The sequence below is a fragment of the Scomber scombrus genome, chromosome 24, assembly GCF_963691925.1.
Source record: "Scomber scombrus chromosome 24, fScoSco1.1, whole genome shotgun sequence".
Taxonomy (NCBI): domain Eukaryota; kingdom Metazoa; phylum Chordata; class Actinopteri; order Scombriformes; family Scombridae; genus Scomber; species Scomber scombrus.
The window spans coordinates 3,504,413-3,522,671 of NC_084993.1; the positions used below are offsets into that span (position 1 = coordinate 3,504,413).

General features: G+C 38.8%; 1 protein-coding gene across 1 annotated transcript; it reads left to right on the top strand.

Moving 5' to 3' along the window:
* Positions 1-557: 557 nt before the first annotated feature.
* Positions 558-13,143, top strand: LOC133976395 (oxysterol-binding protein-related protein 11-like). The gene is made up of 13 exons (XM_062414596.1): positions 558-918; positions 1,280-1,348; positions 1,808-1,983; positions 2,326-2,405; positions 3,416-3,604; positions 4,729-4,927; positions 5,896-6,041; positions 6,307-6,447; positions 7,660-8,119; positions 8,567-8,753; positions 9,911-10,093; positions 10,242-10,395; positions 10,834-13,143. Exons 1-13 carry the CDS (start codon positions 800-802, stop codon positions 10,888-10,890), a joined length of 2,160 nt encoding a protein of 719 aa, XP_062270580.1. The 5' UTR covers positions 558-799; the 3' UTR covers positions 10,891-13,143.
* Positions 13,144-18,259: the final 5,116 nt, after the last annotated feature.

The following is an 18,259-nucleotide window of genomic DNA, read 5'->3' on the forward strand; positions in this document are numbered from 1 at the left end:
TCTGCTCCTGTTTTCTATATATAAAAAAATAAATATTTGCAGTCAAATTAAATGAAATTGACATGCCAAAAAAAGACATGCCAAGATTGTTTATTTATTCTGTTGTTTGTGTAGTTGACTGTTATCAAAGCCCATTTCCGCCAATGTGATGGAAAAAAAGATCCTGTTAGTCAAAATAATGAGACATTGTTTTCAAAATAATGACTTAGTGACTCAAAATAATGACTTAGTGACTCAAAATAATGACTTAGTAAAGTGTATTATTATAATGACCATAGCCCGTAAACACAATTAAAATTAGAATAAAAAATAAACCACTAAAATGCAAAATAAATAAATCAATGAATAAAATTACATTTATTTTGTAAAATGTAATTATTTTACGTGTTATAATATTATTATACAATAACTATAAACTTTGTTATTGTTATTAGAAATAAGATTCATGTTAATAAAAATAATAACATTATATTTTCATTGCTGGTAGCTTTAGTCTGAACCCGGAAGTCTGCAACACGAGTCACATGACCGCTTCCTGCCAAAGCAGTAAATAGCAGGCGAGCTAGCAGACAATGCTAATGCAGCTAGTCGCTATATCAGCATATTAGACATGTTTTATCTCTTATTTAACATAGCCAGTTAACAGCTTGGCGTCTGCAAGGTGTGCTGTGCGTTTTCTATAAGAGATGAACCTACAGCTTCAGTCTGTGTCCTAAAAAAGCGAGCTGGTCCACTTTAATCACATTAGCTTAGCGAGCTGAGTTAGCGTCTAAAAGGAGGTTTTTTGTCGCTGGTGACTATGCAAGGGGAGACAGCGGCTATACGAAATACCACGGAAAACGAAGGGAAGCTGGATGTATTACCCCAGATTAAGACCCCAAGCTCGGGGAGAGCAAGTGCCAAAAGCTGGCAGTATAGGTGGGTGTTTGTTTATCCTGCTCGCCTCCAAATATCTAAGCCATTTCTTAATTGAAGGCGTTTCTGGTGTAATTAGCGAGTGAGACAGCAGCATTATGAGTGTTATACAAACACGAGGTGCTCTTTTTGTAAATGGTGTTTCATCGTGGGCAATTTGTTTTTAATTATATCATCAAATTTCTCAGTCAGAAGAGGAGCAGCCCAGTTTTTTTTAGCAGATCTGTCACTACACAACAATGAATGATTGCTTTCTGCGTTTACCTGTGTGTGTGTGTTTAAGGGTGTGTCTTCAACAAGTATTTTTTAATTTTTTATCTCAATTGTTCTTTGTCTCCTTTTGCTTGATAACATCTCCTGCCAGTGATCACATGGAGAATATTGATGGCTACTTGATGAAGTACACCAACCTGGTGACAGGATGGCAATACAGGTGAGCTCTCATACATTTGTTTAACACTTTTTATTTCTTTTCTATTCTATTGTAACAGTGTTAAAAGAATGCACATATATATAGATGAATCATCACAAATTATATCTAACAAATGAAGATATAAACATTATTGACTGAAAAGAAGGAGACTAAAGATTTAGCTTATGTCTAAACTTTTAACTTCATATAAAACATAATAGCACCAAAATACAAAATCAAACATGAACATTTTGAACCTTTTTAATTCAAGGAGTGTACTACATACTACATACATACTACAATATGTCTATTCTTTATATTTGTCCTAGCCCTTGTTTTTATGTACTGACTCAACACCAACCTAAAATGTATGTTGTTTGAGTTAAATGTAAGAACAAGATATTATCAGAATTCATTATTGTAATCGTCATGCTGGTTCATAGAAGTGACAGACATTGTCGGGGTGGCTGTTGTTTTCAGGTTCTTTGTCTTAAACAATGAGGCGGGCTTGCTGGAGTACTTTGTCAATGAGCAGTCGCGGCCCCAGAAGCCCCGCGGCATGCTCCCCTTGGCGGGGGCCGTCATCTCCCCCAGCGACGAGGACTCTCATACCTTCACTGTCAACGCCATCAGCGGGGAGCAGTACAAGCTCAGGGGTACGTACCTGTCTTTAATGTATTGAACACACTGACATCTCAACATTTACAGTCATGTGTCCATCCTTTAAACCACAGTGGATCATTTATCTCCTCCCTGAGCTTTCACTCACAGGAACCGAAGCTTTTCACCTTAATATTGTCTGTCAGCTCCATTTTTAACTCCAGGCGTACTGTCATTATCATCCATCAGGTTCACACAGTATTGATCTGGATGTTTTCCATTATCCGCTGCTGGTGAGGCAGTAGCACGCAGGGATCAATGCGATATAAGATCGTCCGATAGTAACTGTAACGAGATTTTGTTCTCTTGCTTTTCTCGTGTTTGTGTGCACATCTCAGCTACTGACGCCAAAGAGAGGCAGCACTGGGTGAGCAGACTGCAGATCTGCACTCAGCACCACACAGAGGCCATGGGGAAGGTAAGATGCTGTGCTCGGTGATAGATCTATTCCTCTCCTTTATTTAATGTATAATTGTAGTCATTATATACTCCTTTTTATGTATTGTATGTACATTAAATATCAGTTAGTGCACATTTTGGTGGCAATAATATAAGGCGATAATATTCCATGAGAGGCCTGCTGCACTGCAACTAAATGGCACAGCTGGCTACAAGGCTATTCTTAAATATTATAGCTGTATTTTAAACGTTGTCCATGATAAACAAAAGAATGTGACTCTGCCACACAGCGGATGTGAAGTGGACAGTCTTGACTTTCCTGTTTTCCGTCTCCCACATCCATCTGGCTGCAGCACAAAAGTGTAGAGCTGTGAAATTATGTAGTTTATGTAGGTATTTAGGTTTTTGCTTGTGTGTAAGCACAATAATCAGCACTATTGATATGCGTATTGATCTACTAACTACTATCCGGCCCACAGCCTGTTTTTTTTAATGGTCTTGAGATACATGAGAGCAAAAAACAGAGAAGAACTCCGCAGGGCTCCTTATTAAAACAGTGGTGGAAAATAGTCTGCAGCTATAAAATGTCAGAAATAATAAAAAAATGGCCATAATAGTTATTTTTCAGTCAGACAAACTAAAAGCAGAAGATTCTAAGAACATTTTTTATCATTTTAAAATGAGGAAAAGCGGCTAGTTCTCACATTTGAGAAGCTGGAACATGCAAATATTTGGCGTTTTTGCTTAAAAAACATTGACACGGTTATCAAAATAGTTGCAGTTTGATTTTCTGTTTTTCCTTTCAGATTTATTTGAAAATGACAAGATGATTCTTACAGCAGATGTGTGCAGTGTGAAGCTTAACATTGAAATTAGCATTTTCAATCTTTATTGCACAGAAAATCACATCATGCTTCATTTCTTCATGGTGCAGTTCTCTCCACAACTCTTGTAGCAAGACATAAATGCAGTGTATTTTTATTCTAACCACAGATTAGCTTTTTGAAACTTTATCTTTGCATTTCACAGAGTAATCCCCCACCCAAGTCCCGCAGCTACTCTATGGCGTCTCAAGGTAGCGGCAGCTCGCCCATGTCCGTGCGCAGACCCAGCCAGAACCCTGCCTCCGTATTCAACTGGTCACATATGCACAAGGGCTCGTCACTCTACTCCAGCAAGAGGTCCCTGCTGCCAGACCATCTATTGGACGCCAGAGAGGTACAGCAAGCCGGGGTCACTCTGTCAGCATGTTGGGCTGTCTGCAGTCACAGTTACTGTAGTTTTTGTATGAAAAGTGACCTTTAAACAGTGCAAGTCTGAGCTTACGTCGTCACATCTGCTGTGACCCATAGACACAATTTCCCGTGTAGATGTAGCGAGAGATAACACGGACTCGGGCTGAATAAAATTAAGGACTCTCTGCCAAGTTTTCAGTCTGATGTTTTTTGCAAAGTGAAAGCAAGAAAATCTGAATCTGATCCAATCAAAATGCTGTTAGATTTTAATCTGTCAATGGTAAAGTTTTACATCTCTGACATCATCTGTTATACAACCAAACCTCTTCAAAGTCTTGCCATGGCAGACATCTAAAGATCCTCTTTCCAACCTTGTTAACATGGATACAAACAGAATACAGTTCATCCGCCAGACATCCATTTCGCTGGAATGTAATTATAATTGCATGAGATAAAAATGCGACATAAATATTAATGATTGGAGAAGAATTTAGTAGCAAAGGCAAAGTGACAGTGAACAAAAATGAAATGTCGATCTGTTTTTAAAAGTACAAGTGTGTTCCTACAAGATGAATATAAAATATTTAGGATTTAGTTCATAGCAGGGCTTTAGTTGAATTAGATTGGTTTAGTTATGAACTCTGTTGTGATGCAGGTCGTCCACAAGAGGGTGCTGTTGTGTTTCGTCTGCTTTGAATAAATTGTTTTCTGTGGATTTTAATCTGACTGCCACATTTAAACCAATACATTTGTCTCATGAAGTATCAGAATACAGAATATAAGTGATAGTTTAAGGCATTTAGAGCTGAACTTTATTAGGTAGTTAGTGCTCACTGCTCAATCATACAGACCTCTAAGACACAATAAATACTGTTGCAGGGCTGACTTACATGAGAACATATTAGGACCTTTTTTTTCCTAATATGGGAAAAGTACAAAGCTAAACGACATTGGCAGCAGTGAGGAATTTTAATGTTTATGTAAATGTAATTTTCTCAAAATATGGACTTTGCCTACATAACAATGAAAGCAAGGTTAAAAGCTCAACCGTTCCTGCATAAACAAAGGTCGTGACATTTTAAAGAGATTATTTTTTTCCCTCTCCAGATGATGACCACGGCACAGGGCCAGCACAGAGACCTGATCCAGAGCATAGAAGGCTTGCCTGCAGCCCCCGGCCTCTCCCCCCTAGACCAGGACCTGCTCATGCTTAAAGCCACTTCCATGGCCACCATGAACTGCCTCAACGAGTGCCTGCACATCCTTCACTTGCAGCAGGTGGCCAGGCAGAGAAGCTCCCTGGGAGGTCAGTGGTGGGGTGTTGTTGCTTGGTTTGTTGTTAATTTAACATTCTTGACAAGCAGAAAGAGTAAATGCATGTCTAACCAGTTTCTTGCAGTCACACTCTGCAGATTAAATGTCCTCTGCGTGTGCTGTAAGCGACACATGCAGCTTTCACAACAAATCATAGTCTTGCACATGCCAGACCTGCATCCAATCCAGACGAACAGTTTGTGTTGGCCGGACAGTGGAATTATTTTGCATTATTGATGGGGAACTGTACCTGTTCTTACCACCTGTCTCGGAGGTAATTAGATCTCAGACGGTTAAAATGTCCAACAGCAGCACTTTGAGGCCAGTGTGTTGTTCTAATTCAGCTTAACATTGGAAGAATATACATTTACCATGAAACATACAGCACAGTGTTCGAGAGCATCCAGGGTTAAGTGTTTGACTTACTGATACATTAACCCTCTCTGTTGAGGATGTTTTTAAATGGGAAAACAGCCAGCTAATGCCCCACTTTTTCACAGCAGATCTCATTACTCGATGTATATTTCATAAGGCCAGACTCATCGCAACAGCCAATCAGATTAAGGTGTCCGACGACACACAAGGTGAATTTGAATGAGACCTGCCCACCTCTAAACATACATTAAAAAAAAAAATTTAAAAAATGCCCACGCCATACTGAGAGGCTTTAACCAATCAGAGAGGGAGGATGTTTCCTGACGGCGGGGCCAAAGTATCCTGATACTCGGTTCGTCGCAGGCGTTGAGTTACACTCTTTTGGTCTGGGGCAGCTGTCTAAGGAATAGCCACCTGTCCAGTCAGCAGCCAGGCAGTTGTGTGAGGTGTTGCGTGGCGAATGGTAGGCCCAGTGTAGAGCTACGTGTGTGTGCACCTGTGAGCGTCAGGGGGCCTTGGGAGGGACGGGGGGGGGTATTATGAGTGCCTCTGAACCTACCGCTGTGCATTCCCCGTCCACACCAGGACCCACCATCGAGTGGTTGGAGCCTAAGCTGCCCGACATCCTGAAGAACGGCAGCAGCTCGCTGGGCAGCTTAGGGACAGGGGAGGGCCCGCTGGAGGGGAGTCGTCTGGAGCTCAGCAGTCCTGAATCCTGCAGCTTCTCTGGGGTAAGACCAAGGAAATGACACTCTGTATCCCCTAGGAAACAGCAAAGATCTACACTGAAAAAAGTTGCAGCAACCTGTTGATTTAACTCTAATCCTTTCTAATCATTGAATTCCCATTTTTCTGCTTTTCAACCATTCTTAACTTGACAGCTGTTTTGAGCACACCTCACGCACCATAAACAATCACCTACTTTCAACGTCTGCTGAGTCACTTTAGCATGTTGTTGAATAAATCACACCCCCTTCTCCCTCTTTCATCTCCCAGGAGCAGGAAGACATAGACGCAGAGGACGAGCTGGAGGACTCCTTCTCAGTCAAAGAGGAGGACCTGGGCGCTGTGGAGGAGGAGCGCAGCGTCATCCTACACCTGCTGTCCCAGCTGAAACTGGGCATGGACCTCACGCGGGTAGGTCGAGTTCCACGTCCTGCTAAGCAGCAAAACAAGCTGACTGCGGCTCTACCACCAACTATTCACAAACCTTGACTTTCTTTGGGGTTTTGTTGTTGTTTTTTAATAAGGCTTTCTGTCCTGTGTTACACATGAAGATGACTTAGTGGTCCCACAGTGAGGAGTGCATAAGGTTTTCCATCATGCATGTGCTTAGTTTTGTGCTCCGGGCATTCAATAATAACTGTATATGTAGTGGTATATAATATAATGTATCATCCTTCACTGCTCATACAATTTAATGCAGTATATAAGTCCTTAGACATTTAATAGTTTTATACAAGTGATCCATTCAGTCAGAAACAACAGGGGATAAACAGAGGTGTTCATTTTGCTCTTGAGTTTATCTTTTATTGGCTTTTTTAGTTAGTTTTAATATTTTCATGGTATTATTTTCTGCACAAGAACACAGCCAACATATAAAGCTTTATTTTTTTTACAAACAATTTGAGTTCTCTCATTTAGAATATTGACTTTATTTGACTCATTTGGGTATCAGTTGAGTCGTGCTAAGGTCACCTCAATAACAGTGGTCCAATGTACTTTGACATCATGTCAAAATTTAAACCTACAGTAAGATGTTGAAATTATGACGACACAGACACGCAGTTAAAGCTTTTTTCATGCTGCACATGCATATTTTTCAGTTGTGTGCTTGACAGCAACTGTGTGTGACACTGGATGAAGGAAACCAGCTAAAGAGTGAACAACCTAGTGTTTACCTGATTTAATGGACCCATCTTGGATCAGTAATCATTGTAAATGTCTGTTTTTCATTAGTCTGTGTTGCTAATGATCTTTACAAGCTGAAGTAACCACACCTTGCTTTGTAATTACTGGTCCTCGACACCCCGATAAGAACACCAAACTAAAAATCAGATCCTGGATAGATTAGATCTTATCTTCCAATGTCCGCTTCTTCTAGTTTTGGGTATCCTCTCTTCCTCTTGGGTTTCGGATTGATTGCAGTTATCTGGCAGATCCATTGGTTTATCTCATGGAGATCTAGTGTTAATTGTGACACTGGGGTCATGTCTAATGTACGTCACATCATCGCTTCCTTGATTTACTGATAATGGTGAGATGTGGCGCCAAATGGAGTGAAAAAAGAAAAACTATTATGACTATAGTTATTTTACTTGAGCCATGTTTATTTGGTTTTCCCTCTAGGTGGTCCTCCCCACCTTCATCCTGGAGAAGCGCTCTCTGCTGGAGATGTATGCCGACTTCATGTCACACCCGGATCTCTTTGTCACCATCACTGACGGCAGCAGCCCGGAGGACCGTATGGTCCGTTTTGTGGAGTACTACCTCACCTCCTTCCATGAGGGCCGCAAGGGTGCCATCGCCAAGAAGCCCTACAACCCCATCATCGGCGAGACCTTCCACTGCTCCTGGAAGGTACCCAAGAAACCAGAGGCCCCCAAGGAGCCCTCACAAGGAAGTCCTGACCCGGATGCCTCCCAGGACTACCACCAAGTGCGCTTTGTGGCGGAGCAGGTGTCCCACCACCCCCCTGTGTCTGGCTTCTACGCAGAGTGCCAGGAGAGGCGGATGTGTGTGAATACACATGTGTGGACCAAGAGCAAGTTCATGGGGATGTCCATTGGAGTATCTATGATAGGAGAAGGTAAGCCAAGTGTCTGAGAGGAAAGAGATCAAATCTATAGAAATGAAAGCCAACATAAGCATCATCAGGGCAACTGGTGAGAGGGGATTAAAAGAGAAGATCTCCTTTTTTAGTCAGACTGGTTTCTGTTTCTTATTCAAACATTAATCTGATTCTGATTTACCTCTAGTAACCGAAAACAGATATTGTGCGATCCTGTCTTTTGTCAACAATAAAGAATTTGAACAGCAGATCAGATGAATTGTATTCCTCCAGATATATTCCTCCAGCACTCAGCACTCCCCAAACAATCATCCCTCACCTGCTTTTAAACCTCACAATGAATCAAAGATAGTTATTAGCTAACAAATTAATTCAGAAATCAAACCAAACAGTCGAATAAGTGATCACCATGAATAAATAATTGCACATAATAATTCTGTCTTTTTTCTTTCCTTTTTTTTTCAGGTTGTCTTAATTTGCTGGAACATGATGAAGAGTACACCTTCACGCTGCCCTGTGCATACGCACGCTCCATCCTCACGGTTCCCTGGGTGGAACTGGGCGGCAAAGTCAACATCAACTGCGCCAAGTCGGGCTACTCAGCAGTCATCACCTTTCAGACTAAACCCTTCTATGGTGGCAAACTACACAAGTGAGCGCCTCCCATGTTATGTAGAGTTGCTTTTTGGTCTGTAATAACTTAACAAGTTCATGCCACAAATGTGATTAAACAGTACCTGTATATACAAGTAGAGTCCTAATAGAACAAAAACTATATTTTATTATTTATTGGCTTCCTTCTCCCTCAACATACAACCAGGTGGTATGTACGGGTGGAAAACCTTGCATGCAATTTATTAGTGCAGAGCAAAAAAAAAAAAAAAGGTTAAGCAAGTAAAGAATTATATGTAAGTATAAACTCTAAGCATAAATAAGTAAAGCTGTGGTAAGGCAGTCACCAGTTAGTCAGACAGGTGGTGAGATGGATCTGTTGGGTAGATTTTGGTTTATTAAAGACACCAGCAAGCAACACAGTATATAAATAAGAACATATATGTAATAGCTGAAGTGTCAAATGTATTTATTAAATCTTATTTAGTCAGTTTAGTCAATTTTTCCATTTTAATTCTGCACTGATAGGAATATTTGTGATAGGCTGAGCTCCGTTTTAGGATTGTAGATTCATCAAAAATCGTGTCATAAAATGTCAAGTTGAAATGCAACAGACATATCATCAGACATCATTTACTACTACTACTACTAATCCAAATTTTACTTCTGAAACCTAATATTGTAGCCAAGGTTGCAACTAATGACAATTTTCATTATCAAGTAGTCATTTGGTTGACAAAATGTCAGAAAATAATCATATACCCAAAGATATTGAGTTGATTTTAATAGAAGACTGAAGAACTAAATAATTTAAGCTTTTTTCTTACTCAAAACATTTAATCAATTATTAAAATAGTTGACAGTTCATTGCAGCTTTACTTGTCGCTCTTCGGTTGAAATCATTGAGATTCCTGAGAAGCATTGATGATTAAAAATTCAGTAAGATGATGTTGGAGTAGTTGTCTGTTAACTGGAGATCAGGAACTTGACAAACAGCAGTTAACTTAGAGCACGCAATACAATGGAGCCTATGAGGAGGAAAATAGCAAGTTTCAGCAAGTTTTTAGTTAGTTTTGTCTTAGCATTGACTTTAAAGAGCAACACTGAGTACCAGGAGGAACAATTAAAGTTTAAATTAAACACAAAGTTTCCATGGAGTCAGTATTAAATTATTCATATTTTCTGTCCCAAATGTAGAGTCACAGCGGAGGTGAAGCACAACCCCACCAATGCGGTGGTGTGTCGTGTGCAGGGCGAGTGGAACGGCATTCTGGAGTTCAGCTACACCAGCGGAGACACGAGGGTGGTCGACGTCACCAAGCTGCCTGTTACAAGGAAGCAAGTTCGGCCAGTTGAGAAGCAAGGACCAACCGAATCCAGGTCAGAAGAAGCGGATCTGCACATGCAATGTTTTTATTATTTGTTTAGGTTTATCCTATTAAAATGTTCTTATTGGACAGGCCTTTTAGTAATATGGCTTCATATGAGGATAAATATACCAAGCCGACTAGCCTTTGTTCTATTTCAGACGCCTGTGGCAGCATGTCACAGAGTCCTTACGGCAGAAGGACATCGACAAAGCCACAGAGCACAAGAGGATCCTGGAGGAGAGGCAGCGGTCCGAAGAGAGGCACCGCGCTGAGACCGAAACCGAGTGGAGGACCAGATACTTTGACAGGGAGGTGAGAAACTCGACTACTCTATTTTCAGATGTAGTTTTACTATCGTGGAGGTTCAATGTCGCTGCAGAAAGGATCAGATTCGGGGTACATTGGTGGCAGGAAGTATCAGAAACTGGAAAATACACTAACAAGGTTACACATTTGGAATAAACGCAGCACAGCCAGTGAAAAGTCATCAGTGCTCAGGCTATCTGTGCTGACTCTGAATACATTTTAAATCACCTTGAGCATAATTTTTGTCTCAGGCTTGTGCTTCTCGATTTCAGAGGGTTCTCACCTTGCACTAATGTATTTAAGATTACCAAGGATCTGGGTCATTTAGGTGGCAAACACCCGCAGACTCTTTAAACTAGATGCACACCCTCTTTTAGGAAATGAATTATAAGATCTTAGTCACAAATTGTAATATACTGACGCTAGTTTTCTCTTCTCCTCTAGGGTGACGGCTGGGTTTATCACAAACCACTTTCAAAAAACTCTACTCTCAAAACCTAATTTCTTCTCTCTGTATCTTGGATGTTGATATTGTAGATTCAGGAACGTGTGTGGGAGTGAGAGAGAGAGAGAGAGAGAGAGAGAGAGTGTGTGTGTGTGTGTGTGCGTGCGTGAGTGAGTGTGTGTGTGTGCACGAGTTGTGGACGGTTATTTGAAACGAGAGCATGGCCTGCACTGACATACAGATGAATGCAACATGGGGAGAAGGACAGACAGACAACATGACTTGACGGTGTTCTCGAATCTCGAATCTCACTCATGATGTTCACGAAGCCTCCAAGTACAAGCTTTTGTACTGCTGATTACTTTTTTTTTTTTTTAAATAATCAAATGTCAATGAAAACATATTCTTGTACAGGTAACGGTACTCTATTTACACAGCCTTAAGAAAGTCAGATGAATGATGCTCTAAGTTTGGGTTCTGCTGGTCAACCTGGGATATTTTTTTCTCATTATTTTTAAGCTGTGATAACACACTAAGGTGAGGAGTGTTTTTCCTACAATAAGATATCCAACATCAAGAAAATCTAAATAATAGTTTAACTGCCTGATAAACTCTATGTTGGGAAACGGTTGTAAATCGGATTTGTAAAGTCGCTGTTAATCATCTTCAATTATGCTAAACCCAACAACAGTTTACCACACTGAAATAAAAGAAATGTCCACTGTAGTCAAGTTTATTTACATGCACACAATATTCTGAACTGAAGTAAGAAAATGAGGAGAATAGCCAGACACAGATTTAAAAAGTAGTCAAAATTAAAGCAGCAAAGAACGAGATGTTCTAATTAAGTCTCTAGTCAAGTTACAGAAGCACTTTATAATCCTACAATTCCCATGATGCAACTTGGTAAACTAGACCCTTCCTGCATGGTAAACAACGTCTCCAAGCCCAAGATGAATTTACATCAATAAAAATATTACTACTATTAACTACATATACATGCACCTACACATTCATACTCAAACAACCATACACTTAACATACAACCATGCATATATTTTAAAATGCTCCAGAGACCCAAAAACATGCTACTCATGAGAGCACGGTTATTTTCTCTCAAACGATAAGATAACTGCACTTCCCGTGACGAAAACAGATTTTCATGTTTAAAAAAGTTGCGCATTGATCCTTCAGCCATGTGACTCTGACATGGTTTCTGACTGGACTCCATCGTCAGGTTTTGTCTTTAATCAGGTTAACGTCAGATTAATCGTGTGCATTTAAATATACATTATGTAGCTCTAAATGATCATTTATTTAATTGTTCTTTTGATGCAATATTGATGTATTAACCAAGTCACACTGCTGGAATGGCATGTCATAGATTAGAAATAACCAAATTTTTAAATATTCAATTGAATGAGTCACATGTGAATGCATCTAAATAACTGCTACCCCAATTTTTTTTTCTTTTTTTTTTTCTTTTCATTCTGTGGTTTTTGCGGTGGACGGAAGAATTGTACATGCATGAAAGCAGAGAGTCTTTCTGTTCACATCGATTGCAGCAAGTATACTACTCCTGTGTTTGCATTACTTAAATTTATAAATGTCTGTTGTAAAAGCTTTTAACCAAATTTTGCTTGTTTTGTAATGCAAATAAATATATTTCTTTGAATGCGTGTTTATCCCCTACCTTGCGCTTTAATTGCTCTCATTTTTAGAGCCACTTTTTGTATAGACCTTCAGTGTTCATGCTACCCCCCCCCCCTTTTTTTGGAAGCAATTCCAGTCAATACTGTGATGTTTATGTGATAACCCTTTTTTTCTCCCCTTCTAAATTGAATTTTAGCCTCACGTTCTCAAAGCATCCCAGTATCTTGTAGGAAACAGTTCTTATTCTCTCTACAGAAAGAGGAAAAACCACCCTGCCATTTAATAAGCTACTCCCTCCACGTCTTGGTGCCTTATGCAAACTCTTTCTGTCTGTGTCTTCCAGCTAAAGAGCACAGCATTTCCATCAGTTAATCACCTGAGTGATGCAACGGAGTATGTATTATTTCTGTTTTGGTGTGTGTGTGTGTGAGTTTTGATTTTTCTTTTTAAGAATCAGATCTAGCTCCAGCCTTGGTGCTTTGATGATGAGAAAAGTTGACAGAAGCACTTTTATCCTAGGTTTTGACATTCTCTTTGGTTTTGAATTATACTGGTTGTCTTGCTGACCTATGAAATGCACTGACATTGAAGGAAACCTGATGTGGAAAGAAATGGACATGTGTGATTATATTCAAAAATAAATTGCGTATCAGTTGTATACTGTGTTACGAGGTGTGTTCTCTACAGGTTTCTTCCTCACTAAACTTTGCTTTTCGTCCCATGAAGAAATCTCAATGCCTACTTCATCCATCACTGGTTAACATACACAGAAGCAAGACGCTTAGAAGTCTAAACCCCAAGTCAACAAATACCAGCAAAGGGTTTAACTTTAGTAAACATCTCCAATAAAAGAATAATGAATATCAGTTGGTGAGAGATTACCATATACACGCCCGCCGATAGGGGGGGACAAACGGGTCTGTTGTCCCGGGCCCAGGGTAGGGGGGGGGCAGAACTGGGCCCACATTAAATTATGGAATAATTTTTTCAAAATAGGCCTATTTGTGGAAAAAAAATTGTAATATTTGAGTTACATAAAAGCTTTTAATTGTTTTCTTCCTAATCGCTCTTGAAATAGTGGTCAAGAACCCCCCCACCCCCAACACAAAAATGGTTTAGCCACTGATCAAAATTTGATGTTGTCATTTGAAGTTCAGTAGCTAAAAATGCCCGGTCAACCCAAGTCCGGTGCTCAGAAAAGTAAAGAAAAGAGAAGAAGAAAATAGAGGCCTTAGAGATTTTCCAAACAAATATTTAAAACAAGGTGGTGACGGTGAAGCTGGAACTAGTAAAGTCAACGTAGAGCAAGGTAAGAAACAGCGCAGCCAACGTTTACCGGCAGCCTTGTAACGTAACCTAACAGGCCAGCTCTAATGTTAACGTCCATTAGCTTGTATAAAAGCCTGACACACAACACGTTATCTTTAACAGAAACAGTTTGGTAGCTCCGTCAGAGAGGAGAGAGATCCAGCTGCAGTCAGGTGACCGAGAGAGTGATGCGGGAGAGCTGCCCCGCAACGGAGGGACAGAGTCAGGCTACCGGTGAGAGAGAAGAGAGAGAGAGAGAGAGTGTTGGTTAGACTTAAACTACATGTAGTTGAACTACATAGCTTAACTACAATTAGCTGTAACTTGCTGGTAGTTAAACTACATTCATATGTTGTGCTGCGTCAAGTATTTCAACTACTTTTTGGGTCATTTTTTGTAGTTAAACTACTCAATTTACAAACTACAATTTTGATCAATAACATGAAATATTATTTTATTTTTTTAAGATTTTGTTGGCATGGACGCCTTTATTTAGCAGCGTATATGGCATGTGCTCTAACCACTCGACCACCTGCACATGAAATATTTTTTATTAAAAAAAGACCTTTTGAAAAAAGGCATGAATCATGTCATGACATGCCAACATTGTTGTTGAGGACACCGATCTAGAATATGTCTACCTCTTTGGGTTTTTTATTACATTGTTTGTAGACTGATTTACATGTGGGTATTGGGGTAGGCTTTTCATTTTCTCTTTATATTACCCAACATATCTATAGATTACCCAACATGTCTATGGTGAACCTACAGTATGTTGATCAGCTTTTTTTCTTTAAAAAAATAAAACTGAGTTGAGAGGCATATTTCTGCTGGCATGTGAATTTTTTGTAGGCTATTATATTTAGTTTCATATACACCACATGTTGATTTATTTAACGCTGAGTTAAATGAGTATAATGAGTATAAGTAGTTGCTAAAGCTTCTTTTTTTAGCTGTAGTTTTACAAACTACATTTCTCTAGGGGTAGAAATGGTAGTTTGTTCAAACTACTGTCAGGCTGAACTACATGTAGTTTTACAAGCTACGCTTGCAAAGTAGCTTCCCCAACACTGAGGAGAGGAGAGGAAGAGCAGAGGAGAGAAGAGGAGAGGAAAAGCAAGGGAAAAGGAGAGATCCGGGTGCGTGGGGGCCCATCTAAGATTATCTCGTCCCGGGCCCAGGCAAGACTGTCAGCTGGCCTGGTTGTATTCACTGATGTGGAGGAACAGTCAGTGTTACTACAATAACATGCAAACAGCCTAATTACACTTAGACAGGAAGAGATGATCTGCATATTTATTGCTTTATTTCTCTACTGAGCGAAGAGTTAAAATGACTACTACTATATTAAGTTAAATTAAGATATAACATCTGCTGCTGTTAAGTTTTTACTGTAAAATAATTCATATCAAAGTAAATGTGTCACGATTATATTTGAATCATCAGTGTTATTAGTTATTTTTTAATTATTATTCAAGCTTCTGAATATCATATCATGTAGTGAAGGCAAGGTTTTAGTCTATACTCTACTATGTAGATTATTGCAAGGGCAATAAAAAGCAATGACAATGTTAAAATAGTACTGTAGTATTAAAATAATCACAGTAGACAACAGACACCCCCTGTAATCTTCCCCACTTAGTACAGTCTGAGCTCCCCTTCTATAAATGAAATTGGATTCTCCCACTTCCTGTTTGATAGTCTGCCCTCTCACCTGAAGGTAGCAACAAGGATGGGACCACATGCAACAAACATTTGGGTAACTGAGTCCAGATTTTGAAGTAAATGAAAATGAAATAAAATGTTTGCATGTGTAGTTGTTTCATTAACCTATAGTATTATACATAATAAATAATATAATACATTATATGAATCCAAATAGTGGATCTGTTACAGGAAATCCACTTCATTTTTAAAGGTTATTTGTGAGTTATACTTTTTTGAAAATCTAATGAAATTTTGTTAAACTAATTTCTTAAGGACACTTGTAGGTTTAAAAATTGTTGCAGAAATAATTTAACAGCATCTACAAATAGAAAAATCCTTAAACAGCACTTTTTTATTTAGTTGGAATGAATAAAAAGTCAACATTAATAACATAACTAACTTGCACATGTCATGCACCCTGTAAATATGTCCTCCTGCTGCTTCACCAAGCACACATCCATCCACCCAGTGAGTCCACCGTACACCTCATCTGTATTAAATGCATCCTCCAAATCATCACTCCTGCAATTCTTCAATTCACTCTCAAGTCCATAAATCCATATGTGTCTGTGCTGTATTTTGAAGGGACCTTCTGATGCTCCATGTGTGCCTCCTGCAGGTGACACATCATCTTTTGCTCCTCCCCGGAGAATTTCATCCAACGCTGTGAAAACATCAACATTGACAATATGTCAAAATCCATCCATGGTTCCATAACCCCTGATTTCCACCTCTGGGAAACTCCAGGGGGCAGATTTGAACCAACAACCTGAAGCTTCCCAAACAAGTCAAACCATTAAAGAGAAGCTTCAGCAGCAGGACCAGTCTGATAACCAGTAACACAAGCAGCACCTTTACCTGGAGGGGGGGTGTCACCTAAAGTCATCACTGATTAAAGCAGCTGTTTGGACTCTTCACGGTAAGTTTGCTTTCTTTCATACTTATTTTACCTTCATCTACAGTAACTTTACACTTTGTTTCTTGCTCTTTTATGATTGTAGTTCATCTTTTTATTTATTTATCATAAACTTTGGAGAACTCTGTTCATGTTCACAGATGAAAACTAGCTATTTTAGCTAATTCCGGTGCATTTACATTTTAATTTGAAATGTTCATGAATGTACACTGTCCCTTTTTTAAAATAAATACATAATGTTAGAAGATCAATCTAAAATAAATCAGCTAATCAATATTTCCTTTCTTAAGCTCAAAAAATCAACATGTTTTATGTTTGAATATTAAATGTGTCGTATTCACTGATGTGGAGGAACAGTCAGTCAGTGTTGCTACAATAACATGCAAACAGCCTAATTACAATTAGACAGGAAGAGATGATCTGTGTATTTATTGCTTTATTTCTCTTTGTGATTATACTTCATCTACTGAGCGAAGAGTTAAAAGTTAAACTACTAAATTAAGTTAATTAAGATCTAACATCTGCTGCTGTTAAGTTTTTACTGTAAAATAATTAATATCAAAGTAAATGTGTCACGATTATATTTGAATACATTTCTTTTTGTGCATCATGTGAAATATTAATGTTACAACATTAAAGAGAACTAATAGATACCTGAATCTATTTAAATGTCGTTTTATTGGCGTTGAATTTGATTCAGTCAGTGAATGTAAATCTTCCTCTAAGCATCATGTGTGCTGCTTATTGTCGCCATCTAGTGGACTGATTATGGAACTGCAGCAACTTTCTCTGACAGTTTAATTACATTAACAAGTTAGAGCCCAAAAATAATGTTTGCTTGCAAAATTCAGTTTGGAACGAATATTTTAAGACAGTTGAGCATAACAGAAGACCTGCAACACCTGCTAGGCTGTCAGTATTATGCATAATAAATAATATCATATGATATATTATATTAATCCAAATCCTTTATTTTTTAAGTGTTGGGCACGTTAGTTTGAAAATTAATTAATTATAGTTATTACTTCTCCCAAAAAGTAACTTAGTTACATCAATGTCAAAGTAATTAATTACCAGAAAAGTAACAATTACGTTACTTTTTAGAAAAATTGTTCATATATGTCAAATTACCTGGCTGCCCAAATCAACAACAACTGACCCAAAACATGTTCAAAATTAAATTATGCTTAAGATGTACTGAAAAGAAGTAAATAATAAAATTGTACATGTAGCAGATGTGCAGCAATTGAATTGTATTCCTCAAAAGCAATAACAATATAAACGTCTCTTAATATAACAATGAAAAGGCCTATTGTAGGTTTAAAATGTGTTGCAGAAAGAATTTAACCACATCTAAAAATAGACAAACCCTTCAACAGCACTTTTTTATTTATTTGGGATGAATAAAAACAAGTCAAAATGAATAACATAACTAACTTGTACATGTCATGCACCCTGTAAATATTTCCTCCTGCTGCTTCACCAAGCACACATCCATCCACCCAGTGAGTACACCACACACCTCATCTGTATTAAATGCAACCTCCAAATCATCACTCCTGCAATTCTTCAAATCAGTGTCATGTCCATAAATCCATATGTGTCTGTATATGTGTGTGCTGTATTTTTAAGGGACCCTCTGATGCTCCATGTGAGCCTCCTGCAGGTGACACTTCATCTTTTGCTGCTCCCCAGAGAAGTTTCATCCAATGCTGGGGATGTGACAAAAAGAGGTAAAATAACTGCCAGTGGTTAATGTGATCTTCGTCTTCAGACTCATCAGTGTTATTAGTTATTCTTTAATTATTATTCAAGCTTCTGAATATTGTATTATGTAGTGA